Source organism: Tyto alba, unplaced genomic scaffold (assembly GCF_018691265.1).
Source record: "Tyto alba isolate M040663 unplaced genomic scaffold, T.alba_DEE_v4.0 Super-Scaffold_22, whole genome shotgun sequence".
Taxonomy (NCBI): Eukaryota; Metazoa; Chordata; class Aves; order Strigiformes; family Tytonidae; genus Tyto; species Tyto alba.
This window is the reverse complement of record NW_024881296.1, coordinates 38,161,308-38,184,225: the sequence shown is the minus strand read 5'-3', so window position 1 is coordinate 38,184,225 and position 22,918 is coordinate 38,161,308. Positions and strand designations below refer to the sequence as shown.

The window sequence follows — 22,918 nt, the reverse complement described above, 5'->3', positions numbered from 1 at the left end:
ATTGCCTTACAGCTTCTATCACTGTAATGCTTAGAGTAATTAAAATATATACGTGTAATGGATGTGTGTCTGCTTGCTTTGCTGAAGAATTGCTTATTTCTTCACTGCTCTAATTCTTTGCTCTTCCTTTCCATGCTACAATATTGTCATATGGCCGGTGAGTGGCTTTTTCTCATGTTCCAAATAGTGTGCAATGATATGTTTTCCTTTTTACATGGTAGATGACTCTGTTACAGTGTTCCAAGAACTGAAGGACCTGCTAAAGAAGAATGCCACTGTGGAATCATTTATTGAATGGTTGGATACTGTGGTTGAGCAAAGGGTAATCAAGGTACCTTTCAAATGTTCTGCCTGACTCAAGACCAAATCCTGCTCCCCTTCCTACTTACACAGGCCCTTACTCATGCAGTCCCAACGGTTTCCCACATGGGATTCTCAACTCTTCTCCCATCTCCTTATTGTAACAGAGGAGTTCTTTATTTGGTGTGAAAGGTTCCAGTGCTGTTAGTTCTAATTCATCATGTTAAATGCCGGTGAACAGTCTTATGTGTGTGACAAACTGAGAAGTATCTTGACTAAAACCTGCAAGTCAGCACTTTCATAAACAGTACGTGAAAGAAACCCATCCACCTTATCTGTGCCTGCAGAATCACAGGGGTACTGCTCGGTAAGGTGAGCAAAGGCTGTTCCTTAGAGAAGCAATTATTTCTTTCATGGTATTCAGATGGCAACGTATGTGGTATAAGTTAATGTAGCAGATGGATTCAGAAGCAACTAAGCTGTAGAAGGATTTCTGCAGGCCAGTTTTGTAGCTTTATAAGGTGCTTACCACAGTAATTGATGCTTTTGATTGGACATTTCCCCCCACCCCCGATTTACAAGAAGATTTATAATCACAAGTATTTTATATGCATGTAGTTATACAGGAATGATTACACTATAGCTTGGAAAAAAAATAATTGAGTTCTGAGTTATAGCTCAAGTAAGAGATATTTACCCAATTTGTGACTCCAATGAGTGTAAAGTAGCAGAATAAAATGTTACACATTGCTCACTAGTAGCTGAAAACTGGTCTTCTCTTTGGGTCTTCTCTACCTGGAAATGCAGTATCTTATCCATCATTTTAGGGAGCATCTTGATATGAATGGATGCAAGAGGAGGAGACAGTGCAGTTAGCTTTGACTGGCTTGCAGAAGAGTGACTCTGCCACTTACAGAATAACCATGGGCATGTCATTTTTCCTTTCTTCACCTGTTTTCCCAAATTTCAATGGAGACAGTGATAATTTCTTTATTCTTAAAGCACTTTGAATTTCCTAATGTTTGCTGTCATATGTGAGCAGTGCAGTGAGGAGCTTTGGATGATTCGGAGCAGCAGAGCCAAGGCAAGTCCTCACACACACTTACGGAGGCACAAAACTCCCACTGAAGCTGAGCAATCACAGCTTATTTTAGAACCGAATTATTATGGTCTAAAATTGATTCCACAGTTTCAGAAGACAACTCCCGATAAACAAGCCAGGCAGAAAAGGTGAAGTACTCTCCCATTCAGCATCTACTATGTGATGCTGTATTATTAAAGTTAACAGGTATGGTTCCTATCATTGTTTTCCTGTAGTTAAGGGTAAGAAATACCAACAAGTCCTGATATGAGGCTAGGTCAACTAAGCAGAAGCTAATAATTTACAGAACATGTAATCCATCCATTGCTGTCTGCCTTCTGTTCATGCTAAAGTGTGGTTACTGTCAAACTCACACAACAGCTTCTCTGCTTTCTGTCTGAAAAAGCAACAGGGCATACGTTACCACACGAGCAAACCACTGCCAGAGCAAAGCGACAGTATGAAATAGGCGGCCTAACAAGCATCGGTGTTTTGACAGTAAACATGCCATTTTGTAAGAGAAAGTCTGGCCAGTATTTTACAGATTCATTAAAGTGCAAAGACTAATTTCTGTTCCCTGTTTATGTGGAATAACACAGTGCCAGGGGGTGGGGTTTTTATTCTTTCTTTCTGCCCTATACACCTGCATATTTACAGAACAATTTGGCACCTTTAATACAAAAAAAAAGAGGCAATTTATATACCTTCAGGGCACAACAGAACCCAAGCAGTAAGCAGTTTGCTTCATCTAACACTGTCAGAGCTCTACTCTGGTTGCACTGAAAAGAGTGAATGCTGCTCTTCTTTATCACTTTAGGACACACATTATGAAGATAGCTTGAATCAGGCAGCTTGATCCACCCTGCCACGTCAGCCTGAGTCAAGGATCCCTTGAACTCTCAAGCATATTCAGTTCTTCTTTCTTCTCTCCTGTGTCCAAAAGGCAAGTCAGCATACTTAATAGTATTTTACTATTCTCTTTCAGGCAAGCAAGCAAAATGGGAGGTCATTAAAGAAGAGAGCTCAAGAATTCCTTCTCAAATGGAGTTTTTTTGGTGCTCGAGTGATGCATAACCTAACTCTAAACAACGCATCGAGTTTTGGTACCTGGGCTTTGTAAAAACACTCATATTTTGTACACATGTGCTAGCACTCACCAGCTTTCCACCATTTCCTGAGCAGAGTAACCTGTCCTAGTTTAAAGATTCTTTGATCTAAGCCACAAATGCTGTGTAGTGTGTTTTTCAAACTAACATTTCACAGTGAATGCTAGCAATATTTTGTTGGTGACCTGTGACACATGTTCATTTTTAATAGGCATTTTTCTTTTGAATTGAACTTTGATACTGCTTTGCCATTTAGGAGCCAGAAGCTCTGTTTGTTTTGATATGGCGATGAAAGTGTAACTGCATATCTCAGTATAGGGGACAGTATATGTGGATCAGTTTGGTAAAACATTACTGCTGTATAGAAGTTCTTGTGCACGGTATGTTTTCGTAAAAGCAGAAAGAATTTAGCAGGTCACCACTCATTTAGTTCTGGGATCAGCATACAGCCAATTCATCAGTGTTTGTGGCTTTTAAAAATCAAGGTTCACATGTCCATCTTTAGAAATGTTTACATTTTTGGGGACTCTCAGAAAGAACCTTTTATAAAATAGAAGATGGTAGAGCAAGTGAAACTCACTTTAAATCTAGTACATCATTTCCTAAGTTTAGTTGTAGGATCACTGTTATCTAAAATTCAGAGGATATTTGAAATGTCTGTAAGGAGAGACATGTTTTTAATGTGATATATCCTTGAAATAAGGTCAAAGACTTCACCAGTTATTGTCTGGTTATTTAGCACAAGGCAAACAGAAATAGAGCAGAGGCATTCTAGCAGACTTCAGCCTTATCTAGCTCCACTGTGTGCCCTCTTCAAGTATAAAGCATGTCTCACTTTCATCAGTATTTTTCTTTGATGTAATTAGTGGTCAAATAGCCCACAGGACAGTAAACAATTGAGCTAGGTGGGCCAGTGCAAAGAGAGATTAGAGCTAGAAGTTAGGCACTATTCCTTGTTGGTCTTGCCAGGTCATTTAAAGTCCACAATTATTTGTTTGTTTCACTCGCTTCTCCTAGAGTGGTGAGAGATGGTCACAAAGATAACTCAGCTACTCTCTCTCTTTCTCCTCCAAAAGGTTCTTTTCATTTGATCCGCATGCTACTAGATGAGTACATCCTGCTTGCCATGGAGACACAGTTCAACAATGACAAAGAACAAGAACTCCAGAATCTACTGGACAAATACATGAAGAATTTAGGTAACTAGAGCTTGAGTCTTTAGAATGTACTGCCGTATTTTCAGAAATGGACATATTTGCTTAACTTTAAACTGAAACAGGCTTACTGTCTTCTCCTAAGGGTGTAGTTATATGCAACATTGTCAAATTAATCTGAAAAACTTGTGACCATTCACTCAGCAATGCATTCTCACCTTCTTACCGTAGTTCACTTAATAACATTTTGTGGGAATGTGAATATACTGGATCACTGAAATGATCTGGGATGCAACAAACACTTGTAAGGTACATCTGAAGGGCCACGAGCTGAAGTGTGGGAAGTGGTATAAGTAGCAGAAAGGGCAGGAATTCCTAATCCAGTTTTCCTGCCAAAGCTTGAGTATGTAATTACACCTTGAACTAGGGATGTATTAAATGTTAGCAGAATGCAAAACATCCCTGCAAGGTTGGAACGCAAGTATGGAGCCCTATTTAGCATCTGGCTGAGGTATTACTATGTGGAAGAGAAACAAAATTAATTTAAAACAGTATCCTCAGCATTTTCCATCTACCGGGCTTCTTCAAAGTTAGAGAGTTTGAAGACATATGCTCCGGGTCCTTTGTTGTAAAATTAATGAAGGTTGATTTGGATCAAATTCTAGTCCAAGTTAATCCCTAAAAATCCAGTGAAACTCAACTGGGTTCTGCTGAATTATTTTTTATTAACATTAGCACCAGCAATCAATCTTTAACTTTTTGGTTGTTGTTATTCTAAATCTGCACTTTTCTGCAAGAAACTTGCATATAATTGTCTGACAGTAGATGCTGTGCTTTTTCTTTTAATTCAGCCTTCAGGAAAAAAAAAAAACCTTGTCCTCTGTAGTAGCTGCCTTATCCTTGGATACTTAGGTGACATACTTGAAACCATATGGTAAAGTCATGGTTTCCACTGAAGAACAGCAGAACTTCCACTGACTTTATCAATAGTCTGCAGAAAACCGAGGAACTACTGACTGTAAAAAATGCTTTTCTCTAGATATCAGTATGAAAATAGAGTTCAAGCATTCTAAAATTCCCATTGTTAATTCTTCAAGATGAAGTGTCGTGAGCCTGATTCACTCAATTCAATTTACTTGGCTTAATTGCTGATATTTACTTCAAAGGGATAAATCTGATTTGTACCTTCAGTATGATGGCTTCAGTAAGGAGCTGATACTCTGAGATGTAAACTGTGGCCAGGGAATATGATACAAGCAGTTCCACTGGGAAGATCAAGACTAGAGCAGGATTTGTATTCAATGGCTACATGCAAAATACGGCGGCTTCACTGGGGTTTAGAGTAAGCAACCAAAGATACGAACAAATCAGGCAGCTCGTGTTACCTATATACTACAGGTGAATTTATGTGCAAAAAGCATACGTAACAGCCACTGAGAGTTTTCACTTGCTCTTCCAGATGCAAGCAAAGCCACCTTTACCGCGTCACCAAGCTCTTGCTTCCTAGCAAACCGTAACAAAGCTGCTTCTCTGCCCAGCGACGCTTCCGTCAAAAATGAGTGTCTAACAGAGCAAACCTACGTGTCCTTGTCAGCTAGCCAGCCTAGCAGTGTACCTTCTGGTCTGAACCCCTTCGCCACAGGAGACAATGAGAATATGCAGCTGACAGGTATGTATCAGTTTTTCTAGCTTCACCTTCTCTTATTTGCTTGTTAGTCCTTCAGCCCACAGTAACGCGGTGCTGTGGGAGGAGCAATGACCAGACGCGTTTATGAAGACCTCTAGTAAATAACGTTTCATGAGCTCACCCTCTGTGCTGATTTACAGAAGGCAGAGATTGTAGAGCCCTGCCAGTAATAGATCCTCTTAGAACAGTGGTAAAACTATCCTCTTCCTCTTGTCTTGGTGAGGTTCTTGTGAGGAGAGAATGAACAGTAACCTGGAACACAAGGCTCGTAGCTGCAGGGATTTCCCTCCGGGCTGGAGAAGGAAAGTGGGAAGCTTTATAGCCTGAAGCCATGGATTAAAGAACTTGTGTTGTATAGGTGGGGGCCAATGCATATCCTTTGTAAAGGTTTCACACAGTAAAGTACGCTTCCCTAGAGGGTTAGTTTCTTAACGGGTCGACTCTGTTCAGCAGTACTGCGGTCTGAACGTTAATCACGGCTAATGCTTATTTATTCCAGGTCAGATGGAGCTGTCCCAAAGCACTGGTCACCTGATGACTCCACCCATTTCACCAGCCATGATTAGCCGAGGAAGCGTTATCAACCAGGGGCCAATGGCTGTGAGACCTCCAAGTGTAGGTCCAGTGTTATCCACACATTCGCAGTGCTCTTCCTACTCAGAACCCCTTTATCAGACTTTGTCACAAACTAATCAGAATTACTATGGAAACAATTCCAATTACCAGGCTGTGTTCAGAACTCAGGCCCATTCCACTTCAGGAGGTTACCACCACAGAGCAGAGCACAGCCGATTCAATGCCTTGAGTGAGCAGCAGTTCTCCAGAGACTACTTCAGCAACAGCTGTGCTGTGTCTCCATACAATGCCAGGTCCCCTTCCAGCTATGGTCCCTCATCTATGTCTCAGGACACACAGAATATGCAGTTTCTGAATACTGGGAGTTTCAATTTCTTGAGCAACTCAGTGTCTACGTGCCCAGGAGCAGCATATCCCGCTAATGCTTCCAATGGTATTAATATATATTTTCTTTTTTCCCTTCTGTTTCTCTTCTCTTGCTGGAGTAAACCACTTTTTCTCTGATTTTTATTCTGGAAGACATTTTTCAACTCCTATTTATACCTTCCTGTTTTCCACTTCTCTAATGACACACTTAGAGATTGTAAAGCAGCTTAACAAGCTACTGGAGGATTTATTTTCCTCTGGTGAATCCTCAGTTGACCTCAAATGCATCTGCTGTACCTATGCTAATCTTCCTTTGGCACCATCGCCACGTCATGCACAAAGGTAGGAAGAGCAGGATGACCCTGTGATCTAACAATCTATTGAAAAGCCCCCAAAATAGCTGCTATGAAATAGAGCAGGCATAAGATAGCTTACCTCTGGGAGCAGCACAATGGACCATTCTAGTCACAGTGTCAGGATGGTGAAACGAAGCTTAAAAATGCTCATTAGCATTAGTTGAGACTTTGGCCCTGATATTTCTCATACTTAAAATGTTAAGTTATTGCCACAATCTGCTTCAGAAATACAATCGGCAAAACCACCTCCCTCTTCTTGGAAGAAAGACACGGTGAAAATGTTGCTTTTATATGGATTTGTATGTGCAGTAAGTATATATCACCATGCAGATTTTCTTTCCGTGTGTACTTGCCTTGATTGTGAGCTTCAGAACTGTGGATAGGATTTCCCAGGGTGTCTCTTATGGCCACTGATTGCAGGCAGCTGTTTGATTCTGAACTCAGAATGGAAGGGCAATTCTGTACCGAAGGCATGACTGAACACTTAGGATCTTTTTTTCTCACTTGTCATCACCCCTCTTTTGGGTCAATCACTGCATATGTTACTGGGCTGTATGTGCACATAAATAATCTTCTTCTCAAGGGACTGAGCTGGCAACAATCACCTTTTGTCCCAGGTGATCACAGGCTCCTACCCTACCCTTTCCCCTCCCCAGTGGTTTCACTCTGCTTTTTTTCCAATCTCCTGTCAATAGGATACTATGGAAACAATGTAAATTATCCAGAATCTCACAGACTTGGGACAATGGTGGATCAACATGTTTCTGTAATCAGCAGCGTAAGCAGCATTCGATCGTTGCCATCGTACAATGATATACATGATCCACTGAATATCTTGGATGACGGCGGAAGAAAACAAACGGGCCCCTACTACACAGAGTCATCTCCTTCAATCGTCTGTCGGACGCCTATGCGTAAGTATAGCCAACGACTGAGGAAGAGCTATGAACTTTTTAGCATCCTAACAAGGGCTGGCTATTAAACTGTATCTCACATATATAGTATATGAGATGCAATATACAGATAAAATAGCTCAGATGTATGAGAAGATGTGTTTTCCTTAAGATTCCAGGAGGGTGGGTTTAATAATTCTTCGCTCCCATAAGGCGGACTGCGATCCACTGTCCGTGAGGAGTGGAATGACTGGCCTGAATTGCAGAAAAATCCATATTGGGAGACACTTTCTAACTATTAAATGAGCTAATAATGGACTGGGCTTTTCTAAGGTCTCTTAAGGATCCTCACTGTCAAACAGATCAAATGAAGTCAGGGATGTCTAGATCTATACTTCCCGTGGTATAGTCCTTTCCCGCCCTATGCTTCAACAACTGTGTGTATTAGGCAGAGCTCCCGCTGACAGTGAATTTTAGGTGAAATTCCTTAACCCCAAAGGGTTTGTTTTGGTATATGCATTAAACAAATGACAGCTGAGTTTGGTGTCACATTCCAAAAAGAGTTGCCTGGATGATATAAAGTAGGGCACCGTTTGTTTCTCCACCAGATTATCTCTTCCCACTTCTTACCTGTTAACCTTGCACAGAGGATCAGACGTTACTTGCCCCGTTAAGGCTCTGGAAGAATCCAGTGCTTAGTTCTTTAAAGGATGCTAAAGAAAGGAAAAAAACCACCCCAGCACCAGCACACAGGGGCCCATTGAGTATCTTCTGTAGTCTGTGTTGGTAGGTGCCAGGTGGTGGCAGTGGCACCACCGGTGGCTGTGGACCTGCATGGTGCAAGATACGGAAAGACGAGCATAGTGCACATAAATAGCTTGGCACAGTTCTCATATGCAAGCCATAAACTTCAGGCACACAGCTGGATTTTTAGCAGAGTTCACTTATACGTGGGTTTTAACCTATTCCTTGATGGCATGAGGAACCACTGAAGAAGAGCTGTAGAAGTATAGGTAAATGGAATGGAGTACAAAAATATTAACATTTCCATTCTTCGTGTGGTGTGCCTGGTAGGTAAGGGTTTCCATCAGATGAAATTGGATTGTGCTTTTTGTTATATTCAATAGATAGAAAGCTTGGAATGATGGTAACTTTTCTTTCCCACAGCTTCAAACATGCAAACTACATCATCTTCCCAGTGTATGTATGGAACATCTGGTCAGTTCCCTTCTCAGGAAAATCTGGAGTCCCACGGCCCCCCAAGCAGAGATATGGTGTCATCTTTACCACCAATCAACACTGTTTTCATGGGAGCAGCTGCTGGAGGGACCTAACTGGGAGAGACATGTCTGTGCCTTAAGCTTGCTTTCCAAAGCCAGACATTAAGGCTATGATGACAATCCCCTTCAGCTGGTGGAATAGAAAAGTATTACATATAGGTGTTAAAGGAGCCATTTTAGAGACATTAGTGTCCTCCACGGGGAAAAAAAAAAAAAAAAAAAAAAAAAAAAAAAAAAAAAAAAAAAGTAGCTATATTCAGATTGGGTCCTGTTTGTGAATCATTCAGGATTGTTCTCGCCATTACAACTTTTCAGTCAGAAATTCAGGGTGAGCAGAAAGAGCCAGTGACTCCTGCAAACAAGAATAAGTTGTAAAGAAATTATTACATCTATTCCTAATTTATTAAAAATGCTATTTTAGTCTTTCACTGATATCTTTTTGTATAAAAATGTTTATTTAATGCCTGTGTTGCTCATTATTTATTAGGACCACAGAGTAACTGTTTACTTTCTCTTATTTGACAGATTGTCAAATGTATGTATCCCACCTCCTATGGAAATGTTTACAAGGTCAATTTTTACTGTTTTAAATGAAACTAAACCAAATTCTTAAGTTTTTTACTGTTGTGCTCTGGAAAGTCAATTTCAAATGTTTAGTGCCTACTTGTGCAAGTGAAACTCCTCAGGAAATAAATAAAACATATTGTGGGGAATTTTTTTTCTTTTAAAATAAACTTTCTCTTAAAATAAACCAAACAAAACATGCAAATATCATAAGCTAACTAATGGCAGGAGCCTGCTACTGTAGCTGGATAGCTGAAACAAATTAAACTATGCCACAAAACCTCATGGGATTTCAAAATTACTTGTGGTCTGAGCCCAAAATTCCTACCGGTGCAAATCCACAAAAAGATGTCCATCAGCTTTCATGGGGTTTGGGCAGCTGGGTATACCGAGACCAAACCTAGTAAAGATGATTTAAAAATATTGCAACCCTCCAGAGCAGCTATTTGAATAAAAAATATTTTACAAGTGCCATGATACTTTGTATACAAACATGCATTTATGTACCTTTCTGGAGAAGTCAGGTGAAGAATATTCACTAGTGGTATTAAAGAGGGCAGGGAAGAGAACACACTTACAAAATAAACTTCCTTCTACACATCCGTGAAATAGCAGGTGTTATTTTATAATCTGATTGTCCCAACGTCAGATTCAGATTTGGATTTCAATCCAGTCTTTTGAGGTTCTTCGATGTCCGTATTTCCCTTCAGTCTATTGAATATATGCCGGATATTGGGGAATTAAATACCAGGGTATTTTTGGTGGAAGAGAACGGATGATTGTGATGAAGTTTTTGTTCCTAATCCTGTATGATTTCCTTTAGTGTTTTCCATCATGCGAAGTCTGACTGCAGCACAAAAGTAATCAGGAGCATTGGCTGGGCTAGCTCATGACTAATTCCTGATATGAAGTATTTCATGTAGAAATGAGACACCATAGTTCCGTAACTGAGATGTAGAAGACTTCTGGGCAGTTGCTTCCTAATTTATGGTGAAATCTCACTCTGTGACCAAACGTGTAAAGATACAAGAAAGTTTTGGTTTCAATAAAAATTCCCTATGACGTGTAGCAGTAATGCAGCCTGTTCAAACAAATATTTTTGGGGGCAAGGCTTTACAGCAAGTGAAGTACGTGCTGCCAAAGAGTTCTTCATGAGTATTCAGAACAGGGTATGTTTTCCCCTAAAATTAGTCCTATAAAAGTCAGGTTCCCTATCTAAGCAGGTCACCCCTATAGTCAGTGAAAAGAGAGAGAGATCCCTCCCATTCCAAGTGAGAGAAGATGGAGAAGGGGAGTATAAAGGTAAGAAATGCATCGCTATGGGAAGGGATATGTCACTGGCCTGAAGCGCTTGGCTCCCTCTGCTGATAAACGGCACAGCATAAATAATTAAGTTGGAAACTTTCAGATTGTTGAATTTATGTGAGCATAATATGTAGAGGAAGTATGCAGCCACTAGCAGACAGGGTCTTAGTCCATCAGGCCATACATGAAAAACAGTTTGTGATACATAGTGACTCATATGCCATTTACAGGCATCATTTCCAGTAATTTTATTTTTTTTCACGTGGGCCGTTTTTCATTGTGTTTTGGTTTGGTTTGGTTTGTTTTTTTTTTTTGGGGGGGGGGAAGGTGTTTCATAAATTACTTCATTTGCACTTTATCTGAGATAAGAAACTATCATTCAATGTGCAGATTCTTGTGATGGCTGCAAAGCACAGAGTAGCATGGGGGACCACGCTCTTGTAGATTGCAGTTCATTATCGACAGCAAATAGGAGTAAAAAAATTTCTAATATTCAAATAGCCAGTTAAGAGAAATCTGTCATAGCATTGCAGAACAAAACAAACCCATAATAATTGTGACTAGCAAAAACAAATGAGAAATTTCCTTTTTATGATCCATTAGTTCAGTCAAGTACGTAGTTCGGTGAATTCGGCAAGTCCTGTCTGTGGGAAATGAAATCATTCATAGCTTTTGTGGATATCCCACAGGAATATTTTTACATTTGGTAGTATAGCAGCATGACAGTAAATAATATGAAGAATCAATGGAGTCACCACTTGGTTGTCTTGTATTATTCAGTCCAGTTGCATTTTTATTGAAGCAGTAATATGTTGGTTTTAATATATACATACCAGAAAATCTGTAATGAAAAATTGTATATATTGAGTACAATCAGTGTCAAATGAATATTGTGTAAAGGAGTTAAAAAAAAAAAAAAAAACAAGCATTTTTTTTCTGAGAAGGAAAGATGAAAAATGACATCCTTTTGATCTGTTTGCCAATATCCGTGAATTTGAACTGGCGATAGAAAAGGCAAAAGAGATGGATGAGCAGGTCAAACCTGCTTCCACTTCAAAAGTAAAACTGATTCTAATACAAATTATATCAATCAAGATGAAGCAATATTGGAGAAGAACCGATTGTCTTGTGTGCCATGAGACCGTGCCCAGCAGCACAAAATTTGCGCTGAAAGAGAAGTGCAATTCTTCAACTCTGAAGGCAATTAAGACCATGGAAATTTTGCTCCAGACTCAAAATTAGCAAAACAAAACAAAACAAAAAAAAAAAAAAAGTATGCCTTTACCTTTACGTGTGTAATGAAAACCCAGTGAAATTACTTGTGAAAAGCCAACCTGTGTATCGTACTGTCATCCCACGTGCCAGATGCATCTTCCTGGTGGGGCGAGCATCCTGGCAGCGATCTCCATCCAGCACATGCGAGATGAGCGGTCACGGAGGGGAAGGGAGCCTGCGGTGCAGCGGGTGGAGATGAGCTGTTGAGCAGAACCTTATATTTAAGGCAGTCTTTAGAAGATCGCAGTTAGGCTGGAATAGGAACAGATGCTTTCTACGATGCAACAGCGTGGTGTTTCCCTCAACGGGGGATCAGAACCGAGTGGACTTTAGGCCTGTGGAGCGAGTGGTGCGGAGGAGAAGCCATGACAGCGCACCGCCACGCTCAGAGAACTTAAAGAAAACCTGTGGAGATGTTATCGCTCTTGGAAAAGCAGATATCTGACACTAAAGCAACGAAGTCTGCGAGGAACAGAACCAAAGATCAGGCAGAGAAATGCAAGAATCTGTGGAAAGAAGAGAGTAACAATGCAGGTCGTTGGTGCCATGCCTCTGGAGGAAGGTGTACCGCTCCATGCCAGACGTCCCACAGCAGCCAGTACTGCTGTGCTACAATAGAAGCAAAGCTTAAGTTGAGGCTGCCTGCTAGTGATTCGATCTAGGGAACACAGGAGGCCTTACCTGGCTTTGAGAACTGGGAAGAGATAGCTCATTTTAGGGCTGATATGCCCCAGGTTGTAAGTAAGAGCCTTTTGCATGAATACTTTTGGGATACCGTTTAATTGGAATCACTAATCTACCTTTAGGAATTGGATTAAATTTTATATTGGCCTTGGGGATGGAGACTGGGCAAGGATGGGTAGGTCAGTATGGGCCTTATGACTGTTGCAAACCAGGGTCTGTAAAGCTCTGCTAAATTGCCTGTCTGAAACAGGTCCCAGGTCTAGTTTTTATGATGAGCTCTGTAGGATTTGGGAATAGCTATAGCTGGGTTTATGGACTTGGATTCAGACTACTACGTTGGATGAGCCTGCGCAATAACTTCACATGCCATACATAATTAACCCGCATAATTAACTTTGTTAATTCAGGAAAGTCTGCTTCTTTTTTCTTATTGATGCGCTCAGGGTGGAACTTAACTTAGCGTTAGCTTTGGCATTAGGGTTAACTTCAGGGGTTGGGTCGAGATGAAGCTGAGACCCCGAATCAGTGTTGGATATAGAAGTGGCCACCAAGCTCAGCCTAATGCCACCATTTAGAGGGACCCCAAAACTATGCTTAGTTCTAGATATGACAGAATATAGGGAGGCAAATGTAGATTAATATTACAGTCAGAATTAAAATTAAGATTTACTTGGCCAGGAACGGGTAAAAGTGGGTTGTTTCTTCATTTAGCAGGGGTTGTTGAGTTTATATGAAACCTACTGCTGGACCAGGTGATCTAGTTATGATTCCTTTAAAGTCTAGTCTTAAAAGTAGCCTTAACATTGATTTGAAATTTACATTTGAAAATGAAAGAGGATGAGCCATTTAAGTTAAACCCAGGTCTAGAGGAAACGAGCGAGACTTATTTGAGGGTTTCAGTGATGGAGATCACATTGTCAATCATACTTCTGAGGCTGTCATTGGGGAATTTAAGGTCATGGTTGGGGTTCAGGCCAACGTGAAGCAATGTATCTGAACTAATTATGGATTTAAGACCTGCAAGGATCTGTGCTCACTACTGAAATTATTAGGAGTCACTGACATAGTCATTAACTTCAGCTAAGAGTTGGAATAAGAGGCTAGGACCAGGCCAATAATTGTGTAAGGCAGGATAAATGCACATCTAAGTAGCCATCAGCTGAAACCTCCCTGATGGAAAAGAGATACATCTTTCACAGCCTAAGACAAGAATGATACCCTTAATGGAAGGACTGCAGGATCTGCAGCCTCTAGAGAGATGCTGCATCTTTGTTAATGATTAGATCTCAGGTAATCAACATAACTGGGATAGTGAAAGGTTAGGAAAGCAGGAGATCCTGCCACAACCTGCGCTGCTTCCACCGTCACCAGACCTTTGCAGCAATTACAAGGCTCAGCAGAATCATTTCTCATCAAGACCTGAGCCGGCCAGTGGAGGCACGAGCAGGCAAAGCAGGAGAAAAGCAGGGCTGGGATCTGAAATGGAGGCAGGTGAAATATTGTACCCATTGTATGACTAGTGACATCAAATACCATTTCTCTACATTTTGGATTCTTTGTTACTTGCAAAATTTTTCCCCACTTAACAATGGCTGCATGTTACAATACTGCGTGGAGCAATGGTTACACAATTGGAAACACATAAAAGATTATATTAGCAGCTGAACTAGGAAAATCTACTTCCCTTCCTTTTGGCTTAGTTGATTATTATCCTTGATCAAATAAAGGGCCACATGTTCATACTGCCCTTGTGCCCCGGTTGCTACAGTAAAAAGAGACATACAGTGAAATTATACATTTAGAGTTTAATATTATATGCCTCTTTAATTCTTGTCATATTTAATTTTCTCGTATCATTCAGTTTTGTTCAGAAGCTGACTTCATTGATTAATCACCTGTCTTGCATCAAGATACATAAGGGTCACTGAAAATTTAATTAAAATGACATGCTTTAGAAAATCTCTACTACAGTAAAAATACCAACTGTCTGTAATACAACGATGGACAATAAACAGCCATTACTTTCTCTCTAGTACGCTCTTTACCAAGCTTAATCTTCAAAGTGTGATCAGCCTTCGAACACCAGCCCAGACATCCAGCATCCTCTAACAGCACCTTTACGTTGACTCTACCCGTTCTTTTCCCATGTAGGTGTGCCATCCACTGGCTGATATACTGGCTCTGTCCTCCTCCACACCCAATCCACAGCAGCTGTGGGTTTCTAACAGTCCCAGCTTTCAGTTCGTGGTAAGTACTTTAATTTTAGAGATCACATGGCCAATCTCCAGGCATGCTTAAGATAACAGTTATCCAGCTTCTGGCTCTTGATGAACTGATGAACTACCTGCAGTGCCCTAGATTTACAGTTTTCTTTCAGTTCCATTTCTGAAAGTACCAAAATACTCATCATTGTATAATTGAAAGTATGGGTAATTTTAAAATAATTTTGGAAGAGAATAGAAAAAGTTACCTACGCTATTAAGTTCCTTCTAAAATTAAAGGTGGATTTCATTCCAAATGAAGGGTATGTGGAAAATTCTAGGGAAATTAATTTTTAAAAGAGTAAAGTACTGAGGATGAGACTGAAATGGACTCAGTCCATTGTACTGGGGACGTAACACTTTGCTTAAATAAATATGAACCAAGCCACAAATTAAGTTTGATATTGAGCTATTCCAGCTGATCATGGTGTTTGATCGTTTGGAAGAAAATCGGATCTCCGATCCTGCTCCAAAGTTTACATGAAGTGGAACAATCACATCAGAAGAAACTGAAGACGCATCTATGTAGTCAGCTTGGTTTGCTCCTCTGCTTTGCAGAGTGGCCTTTATCTCCTGATTGATTATGCAGTCCATCCCATATAACTGCTGGAGTATACCCTGGCTTCATCCTTGAGCCAGGCAGTTACCTCTGCAGGAAAATAGTAAAAATCAAAAGTTTGTCCACTCCAGGGTCCACATCTACTCTACATCATCGATGTGAAACACATTTTCCTTCCTAGCCCTCCACAGTCTTCCAAGAGTAGCCTCATCAAGGAGCTGGCAATGAGGTTCCTGCTACTTCTGCCAGTAGTCAAGGCATGATCTACCACTGATAAATCATCAGTGATATGCACCCGAGCCCTGGACAACTCAGACAAAAGCAAAGCTGAACTATTTAGGCCTGGAGCTGGCTCCCTCTCTCATCTACCTCCAGGCAAAATAGAGTTTGGCAGGTGGCTGTCCCTCAGAGATGCTTTTGCTCAGCAAATCCCTTTGCTGGGCACTTGTTGCTCACTCAGATCCTTGGAGTTGTGGCTCACATGATTTCCACGTGAAACGTGAGCTGCTCCACGCGTCCCGTGGGGACCGTAGGTGCCTCAGTCGAGGTTGAGAAGTCTGGTGGGCAACAGGACACGCGGCAGTTACGCAGTGGAGTACGTGACAAGCTTTAAGTCCCTTCATGGCTGGTTGGGCCTGGAGAGTTTCAGAGCAGTCTACGAGGTCAGGGTGAGATGTTTGCCCACCTTCTCGGGCTTCGTCTGTGAGCCCCAGCCCCAGGCTGGCTGCAGCCCTGCAACAATGAGAGTTGACACCGACCTCCAAGAAATACCAGCCGCTTAGCAGAACAGGTGGAATTGGGCATCACAGAGCCTCTCAGCTGAAATTGGATGATGTCCAGATAGTGCGCAGTGGAGAAGGTGTGTTTAGTCAACATCCGGCTATGTGTTACACGTCCTGGGGGCTAATCTCAGAGGTGACCAGAGAGATAAGCTAACAAGTGCCAGAGTGTTTTTGGAAATTAAGTTTGTAGCTTAGCTTTATTAACACTGATGAGTGCAGAGAGCTTTTGTTACATATGAGCATCTAATTCTTAATCCTGTAAGTGATAGGAGAGACCTTCTAAAAATATCCAGGCACCTAATTTATAGAAAACTTACTGCTATGGTAATACTTAGCTATCTATCTTTAAAGAAATAGATCTTCACTCTTCCAACGCTGAGCAGAACAACACGTGTGAAAAAGCCATGCAACTGTGAGTCCAACTCCTGAAAATGCTAGCTTTTGTTCTTTCAGCTTATCGACCATCAGAAAGGTAAGGTAAGGCTTCCACATCTGCATTTAGTTTCTCGAAGTAAGCAAACAGTTCTTCTGAAGTGTTGTGCACTCAGCAGTTCCTGCTGACTGGCATTAACGAAATGGCTTTGCCAGGCGAGCGCATGCTGAAGAGCCACGGGGATACAAATAAAATTCAGAGTGGGTGGCCATGGGGGGGGCTGCTCTTGCTTCACGTCAGTCACTGCCCTCTGGTAGCACCAGGTGACACGCTACACTTTTTCACAGCAACTACAACATGGCACAAGGGTCCTTGTTTAGGAAAGGAAATAAACAGAAACATGTCATTTCTTTACAAGGGGAATAGAAATTGGTGACAGTGTTTACTGCTGTCAGATGGGACTGATTTGAATGGAATTTCTCACCCACCTACAGTCACGCTGCATTGGCCTATTTTCTTTCAGCCTCCCAGGAATTTTGAAGAAATTGTCATTTTCCTGAGACTGGAAGCAAGTCGGTGGGGCAGGACATGTAAGACACACCAAGAGGTGGCCAGCCAAGGCAGCCTCGGGAGCCCTGCTGTGCTTGCACCGCTTCACAGCAAAAATCTGCCTCTCTCACTCATTACTCTATCTGCTGTCCACAAAGAACTCCAGAAACCATAACGCCAAACAAACCTGGGCTGAGATCAAAGGGTAGGTCTACCCAACATGCGTGATGGGCATGATATGTGGAAGAACATTGAATCTGATGTTTAGCTATAGAGAACCTTTGCTGTCTAATTCAGCTCTTTCATCTGTCCTGAAAGAAAATTCTTCTTTGGCAAACTAGAACAAGAGGAAAAAAGTGAATTCTGCTTAATACATCTGGGAAGATTCCCTGACACTTGTATCTCTTTCTTTTTTTTTTTTTTTTTCAATACCTTAGGTTTATGTGACAAGATGACAAGATGTGAGAGTGCGTTTCTCCCATGCACTGGTCACAAAGGCTCTCCCGAGCTGACTGCTGGTAAGCAAATGTACATGAACACACAAAACTGAGGTAAGATGAAGCAAAATTAAAATATATTTTTAACTAAGGGGTGCACAAAGATATCTGACCTAGTGGTTTAAATTCAGAGCAACAAACCAGGAATCAGGAATCCAGACTTCCGATTAACTTTATACATGTAAAATAGGAAAGCCCCTACTTTAACTCAGCACACATTCAGCATGCCTTTGGATCTGCTGAAAGTGCAGAAGAAACCAACCTGGTGAAGCAAAATAAAACAAAAGAATCCCATGCAAATGGGAGAAAGGGAAAGATGCTGCTATTTTACCAATACAGAGAAAGACAACTCAGATTTTAATAACTAGCAGTATTACTATCATAACTGTTTCAGCTCTTTTTTTTTTTTTTTTTTTTTTTGCATAGACTTTGTCACGCTGGTGAAAGTCCAGAATTTGGTGATGCCAAGTGCAAATGCTCATTTCGCTGAGAATACCAGATCGTTATACCCCTGGAACAGTTTGCTATGGCTTTCTCCGTACTGACTTAGTGCAACTTGCAGGAGTGGGCAAATCCCGAGGGATTTGTCCAAGCTTATACAGGCAGCGATGCTACAGTTTGAGCGGCACGGAGGACTTCAGATACAGGGTGTTGGATGTCCTAGTCAGCAAGGGAGAGACACAGGTAGGTCAACAGACGGAAATAGTTCCACAAAATCTGCTGCTGTCTTCTGCCTTAACCCTTGCTGCTGTTTCCTCTCCCTGAGCACAAAGAGCTCAGTGGTTCCCCCGCATGAGCACTCCCGCTTGCCAGGCTCTGCCCTGGTAGAGCTCAGGCTCCATCTCCTTTCCTTACTTCTCACACTGGAAGTCCCTGGTGAGGGCCAAGTCAGGGAAGGGAGGTGCCCCACTCACGATCCTTCCACTTCGCCCCTGGGCCCAGGGGACAGGAGGAGCCAGGAGTGGAAGTCCTATGCGCACCTCCCCTTGCAAGCTCTGTGAGCTTTTGCACGTTGCCTTAGAAAAAGGAAATTATCCTTGTTTCCCCTTTCTATCCCCATCGTACGAGGGGCTTTGCAGTTAAAAACACGACGGCGTTTTGTTCCCTGGGAGGAGGGGTGGAGCGGGGGGTGGGGAAATCACCCATGTACCATAACAGATGGTTTAAGTACGGTGATTACAAAATCCTGAAGTTAAAATAGTTTAATTACAAAGTCAATACTGCTTCCAACCTCTGCTAAGCCTTTAGTGTAAAAACAACAGACGGTATAGTGCAAACGGTAGGACAATATTTAACCAGAACTTTGCATTAGCTACTGCAGTACAGCTCTCCATCAGGCCTTCAGCAAACGGAAGATCAACTGATTTTCCCAGCTTGTATTTGTTAACCATCTCTGCTTCAGTATCAATGGGAGACTGTGAGAGAGCCACAAACAACCCGAGGAAACAAACTGCAATACTATACTGCAAGCTGAGGCTCAGCGAGGTCGTACGTAAAGTCCAATGTTGCACGCGTACCACTGAGACAATTATTAGCACCTTACCAGGAGTGAGTGCAGAGGCAAAAAAAGATGAGGAGGTAAAGTTATTTATTTGTAAAATGAAAAAAAAAAAAAAATCAGTGAAATAAGTAAGGCTTTATTTTAGACTATGGATTTCATAGAAAAAAATAACAGGACATGGGAAGGCACAGGGAAAGGAAAATTTGGGGATGATATCACATGGCAGAAATCTGATCTTTCGCATGCAGGGAAAGCAGCAACTCCATACAGCTTGTGGTAGGAACGTCTCACTAAGCTGTACTCTTGCAGGCGGGAGCCTTGGTCTTGGTCTTTACTGAGTGTGTGTGGATTCTACGTATTCTTTAATAGTGACAAACCCTCCCTCTGTTGGCTTATGTCCCTTAGAAACATCGACCCAAACATGGTGCCGAAAGCCAGAGGAAGTCTGGCTCTGCTTTGTTAGCAATGTGCTAAAACCTGGTCCCATCTGCTTCCATCACAACACAGGGTCAGATGCCCACCCTCCGCCCCACGTACTGTGGGCGCTGCGGGGCACCGCTCGCCTGCCAGGCGGGACGGGTAAAAGCAGGGTCTGGCAAACTGGTGACGAGAGACACGGGCTCGTGAAAGCAGAAGCAAAAATAGACAAGCAGGAGATCACCTGCAACGCCTCTTTTCACCACTGACCCTCACTGACTGCTAAGCAAAATCAGAACCTCAAGCAAGAGAGAAAACGGGCTCCAACAGAGACGCTACAACACAGAGGAGCTCTCACCAAAGTGTTACCGCTTTGTAATTTTTTTTTGCAGAGTTTGAGAGACATAGAGTAACTTTGGGTGTCTGAGATCATATGTGATAAGTCAAATAAGAGTTTCTAGTAGCTGATCTGCTCCCCCGGGGGTTCTTAATAAATAACAACATTCAGGAAAGAGAGCTGCACTGGCTAAAATGGGGAGGAAGGGTCACCCTAGTGAATCTAAAGGAAAATCCTCTTTAATCATTAAGAGGAAAGAGGAAACATTGTTGCATATTCCAGTCCTGTTTTTATTAAATTAACTTAACGTATATGAGTAGATGCATTGACTTCCAATTAAGACTAAGTGCAGGCTGAAGGGCTTCATTTCGTTAGCATGAAACTGATCCTCTGTAATAACAGAAAAAAACATAAACTGATGTTCTGTTGGAAATCGTTGTGTTATTCTGGCATAGAACTTACACCACAAAAAGCAATTTGAACTATTTCTTTATAGAATAGAAGATATTTGTATTTTTTCCTAGAATATGATAATAAATGGTTTTGTTACTGTGTATAATAGCAAATAGCCCTCTAGAGCATACTGTAGAGGCCTTCTGAATTTCTAGCAATTTCTTTCATTCCCATGCTTGCTTCCCTTTTTTACTCTTAAGCATGTACTTGTATCTCAGAAATCAATCCAAAGAAATAAGTCACGGTCACATAATTTAAAAAGAATCTTAGTGCAGGGCAGAACCCACAAGTCTGTACCGGATCTCAGGCTCTCCCTGAGTGCGTGTGGGATGCAGCTGCCATGCCTGTTTTCAAGATAATTCTATAATTAAGTCAGTAATTATTTAATGACTGCTTTCACCCAGAGCCCCTGGGCCTGACGCTCAGCACCCAATTTGGGGAGTGGGACTCTCCTCATCAGGAGAGGAAGCTGACCCTGGGCCCCCCTTGCCCGGGCAGATACCTCAAGGGAGAAGCTGTGAAGTGAAAGCACCACCTCCTTCTCCTTCTGAACCCCAACGGGAGCTAAGGACCGAGGCTGCCTTCTCTGAGGAGCCCATTCCTATGGGTATACATTAGGTAGATCACATACGTAGCAATACATAGGGGTTTGGGCACCCAAAGTCCAGCTGGGGTTTGGTACCTAAGCGCTCCTCATCTCTCCTGCACTGGCCCTTGACACCCGTGTTTCTTTGTCCCAGTCTCACACCAAGCGTCCGCTTTTTGGAAAGGGCCTTGTATCCTGAGCAGGGTGCAAGAAATTAGGTCGCTTCGAGCGATTTCAACTTAGAGATGATCAGAGGCATGCTGTGAATCCTGCAGTTCAGCTGGGAATTTTGGCCGTCGTCATTGCCGGGCAAGCACAGCGCCGGGAAAAGCACACGAAGGCAGCAGTTCCAACGCTTTGCAAGAAACACAGCTCTCTAGAAAAAAGTGCTCCTGTTGATCAGGTATAATAGTACTATGAAGCCAGGTTGCAGATGCACATCCAGGTTAAGCTCTGTGGGCTAGCTAGAGACCACGGCATCCAAATTCTGCCTCTCTCTGCCGCACTAAATGTTGATTTCAGCAGGGATTTCGTGACTAGATCCGGCAGAATTTGGTCCTAATGACCGGAGTCTTGACTTTGCACGCTCACAGGAGACTATTCCTGCAGCCGTAATTCTTCGTGGGAGCTCTGTACTCTGAAAACTGCTGATTTCACTCCAAATTCATCGGCAAGGCTTTGGCTACCTACTGCCGGCGCAAGGACCGTCGGTGCCATCGTTGGTGCTATCGGTGCTCTCAAAGCACTTGGGGACGCTGCTGGGGACTACGGCCCTGCTGAGCTGGGGGCTCCTAGGGTGCAGGGAGGAGGAGGAGGAGGAGGAGGAGGAGGAGGAGGAGGAGGAGGAGGACGAGGAGGAGGAGGAGGAGGAGGAGGAGGAGGAGGAGGAGGAGGAGGAGGAGGACGAGGAGGAGGAGGAGGAGGACGAGGAGGAGGAGGAGGAGGAGGAGGACGAGGAGGAGGAGGAGGAGGAGGAGGAGGAGGAGGAGGAGGAGGAGGAGGAGGAGGAGGAGGAGGAGGAGGAGGAGGAGGAGGAGGAAGGCGAGTTGTCACCACCCAGAGCTCACCCTCTGAAAGGCTGGAGGTGAAACGGCAGCGCAGGCCTGTCCAAGGCCTCGCCAAAAAGCAGGACATCCGAATTCAGCCTGAAATATACCTGTGCATGGGAAAACAAAACACATCTTTAACAGAGGAAGATGCGTTTAAAAAAGCTAAGCAGCGGAAAACCTGTTGTTGTAGACCTGACCTTTTTTGTTCCCAACAAACATTTACCCAGGGTTGTCTCATGACTGGTCGACTTTTGTAATCCATTAGAAAGTGATGCTGTTCCATGACATGATCAAACACCAAACGCAGCAGAGAGGCCATAACTGTATCTAAAAAGCCTTTGCTTTGTCAAAGCCTTTCCCTAATGCTGGCAACAAAATTATTGAGGTCTATAACGAGCTGATCTCTTGTCAAATAAACCTTCTTATGAGCAGTGTTAAACTTTATATCTGCTTTTAAATTAAACACTTTGGGTTTATTAATGTTTCCTTTCCTCTCCAAATTTCTTTGTTGAGAAGAGGTGCCAGAGGAAATGTGCTAGCAACAGTAGGATGTGAAGTATAGTTTAGAATACATTAAACATATGTTGATGGGGCCATTAGCAGACTTTATAGATACCACCACCTGTCTCTTATTCCACTTGCCATTACTTTAGTAACAGAAAGCATACTGTAAGAGAGGTGGTATGCTACCATTAAATCTTTGCTCCTGTATTAGAAGGAACATAGTAGCAAATTTGTGCCTTATTGCTAAAAAGATTTTCCAATAATGGCTCACTTATTGAGAAAAATAAACCTGAATAAATAAAGGGGAGAGGGGCTACAGGATAAATGGCACACTGGTTTGGAGTGCAAGAGAGACACTGAATATCTGAGAGGGAAATACTTTGCCAGTGTGAATGTGCAGAGGAGCCGTTCACGTTGTACTTG

The 22,918-nt window shown here is 42.3% G+C and overlaps 1 protein-coding gene across 1 annotated transcript in view; it reads left to right on the top strand.

Annotated features, from left to right (window-relative positions):
* Window positions 1-8,889, top strand: part of RFX6 (regulatory factor X6) — a 36,586-nt gene extending 27,697 nt beyond the window's left edge. Inside the window, exons 13-19 of the mRNA XM_042796016.1 lie at window positions 222-331; window positions 2,367-2,484; window positions 3,564-3,686; window positions 5,101-5,310; window positions 5,828-6,337; window positions 7,322-7,540; window positions 8,687-8,889. Of these exons, the coding sequence (XP_042651950.1) occupies window positions 222-331; window positions 2,367-2,484; window positions 3,564-3,686; window positions 5,101-5,310; window positions 5,828-6,337; window positions 7,322-7,540; window positions 8,687-8,853 (1,457 nt within the window). The 3' untranslated portion in view covers window positions 8,854-8,889. The remainder of the gene's footprint in view (window positions 1-221; window positions 332-2,366; window positions 2,485-3,563; window positions 3,687-5,100; window positions 5,311-5,827; window positions 6,338-7,321; window positions 7,541-8,686) is intronic.
* Window positions 8,890-22,918: the final 14,029 nt, after the last annotated feature.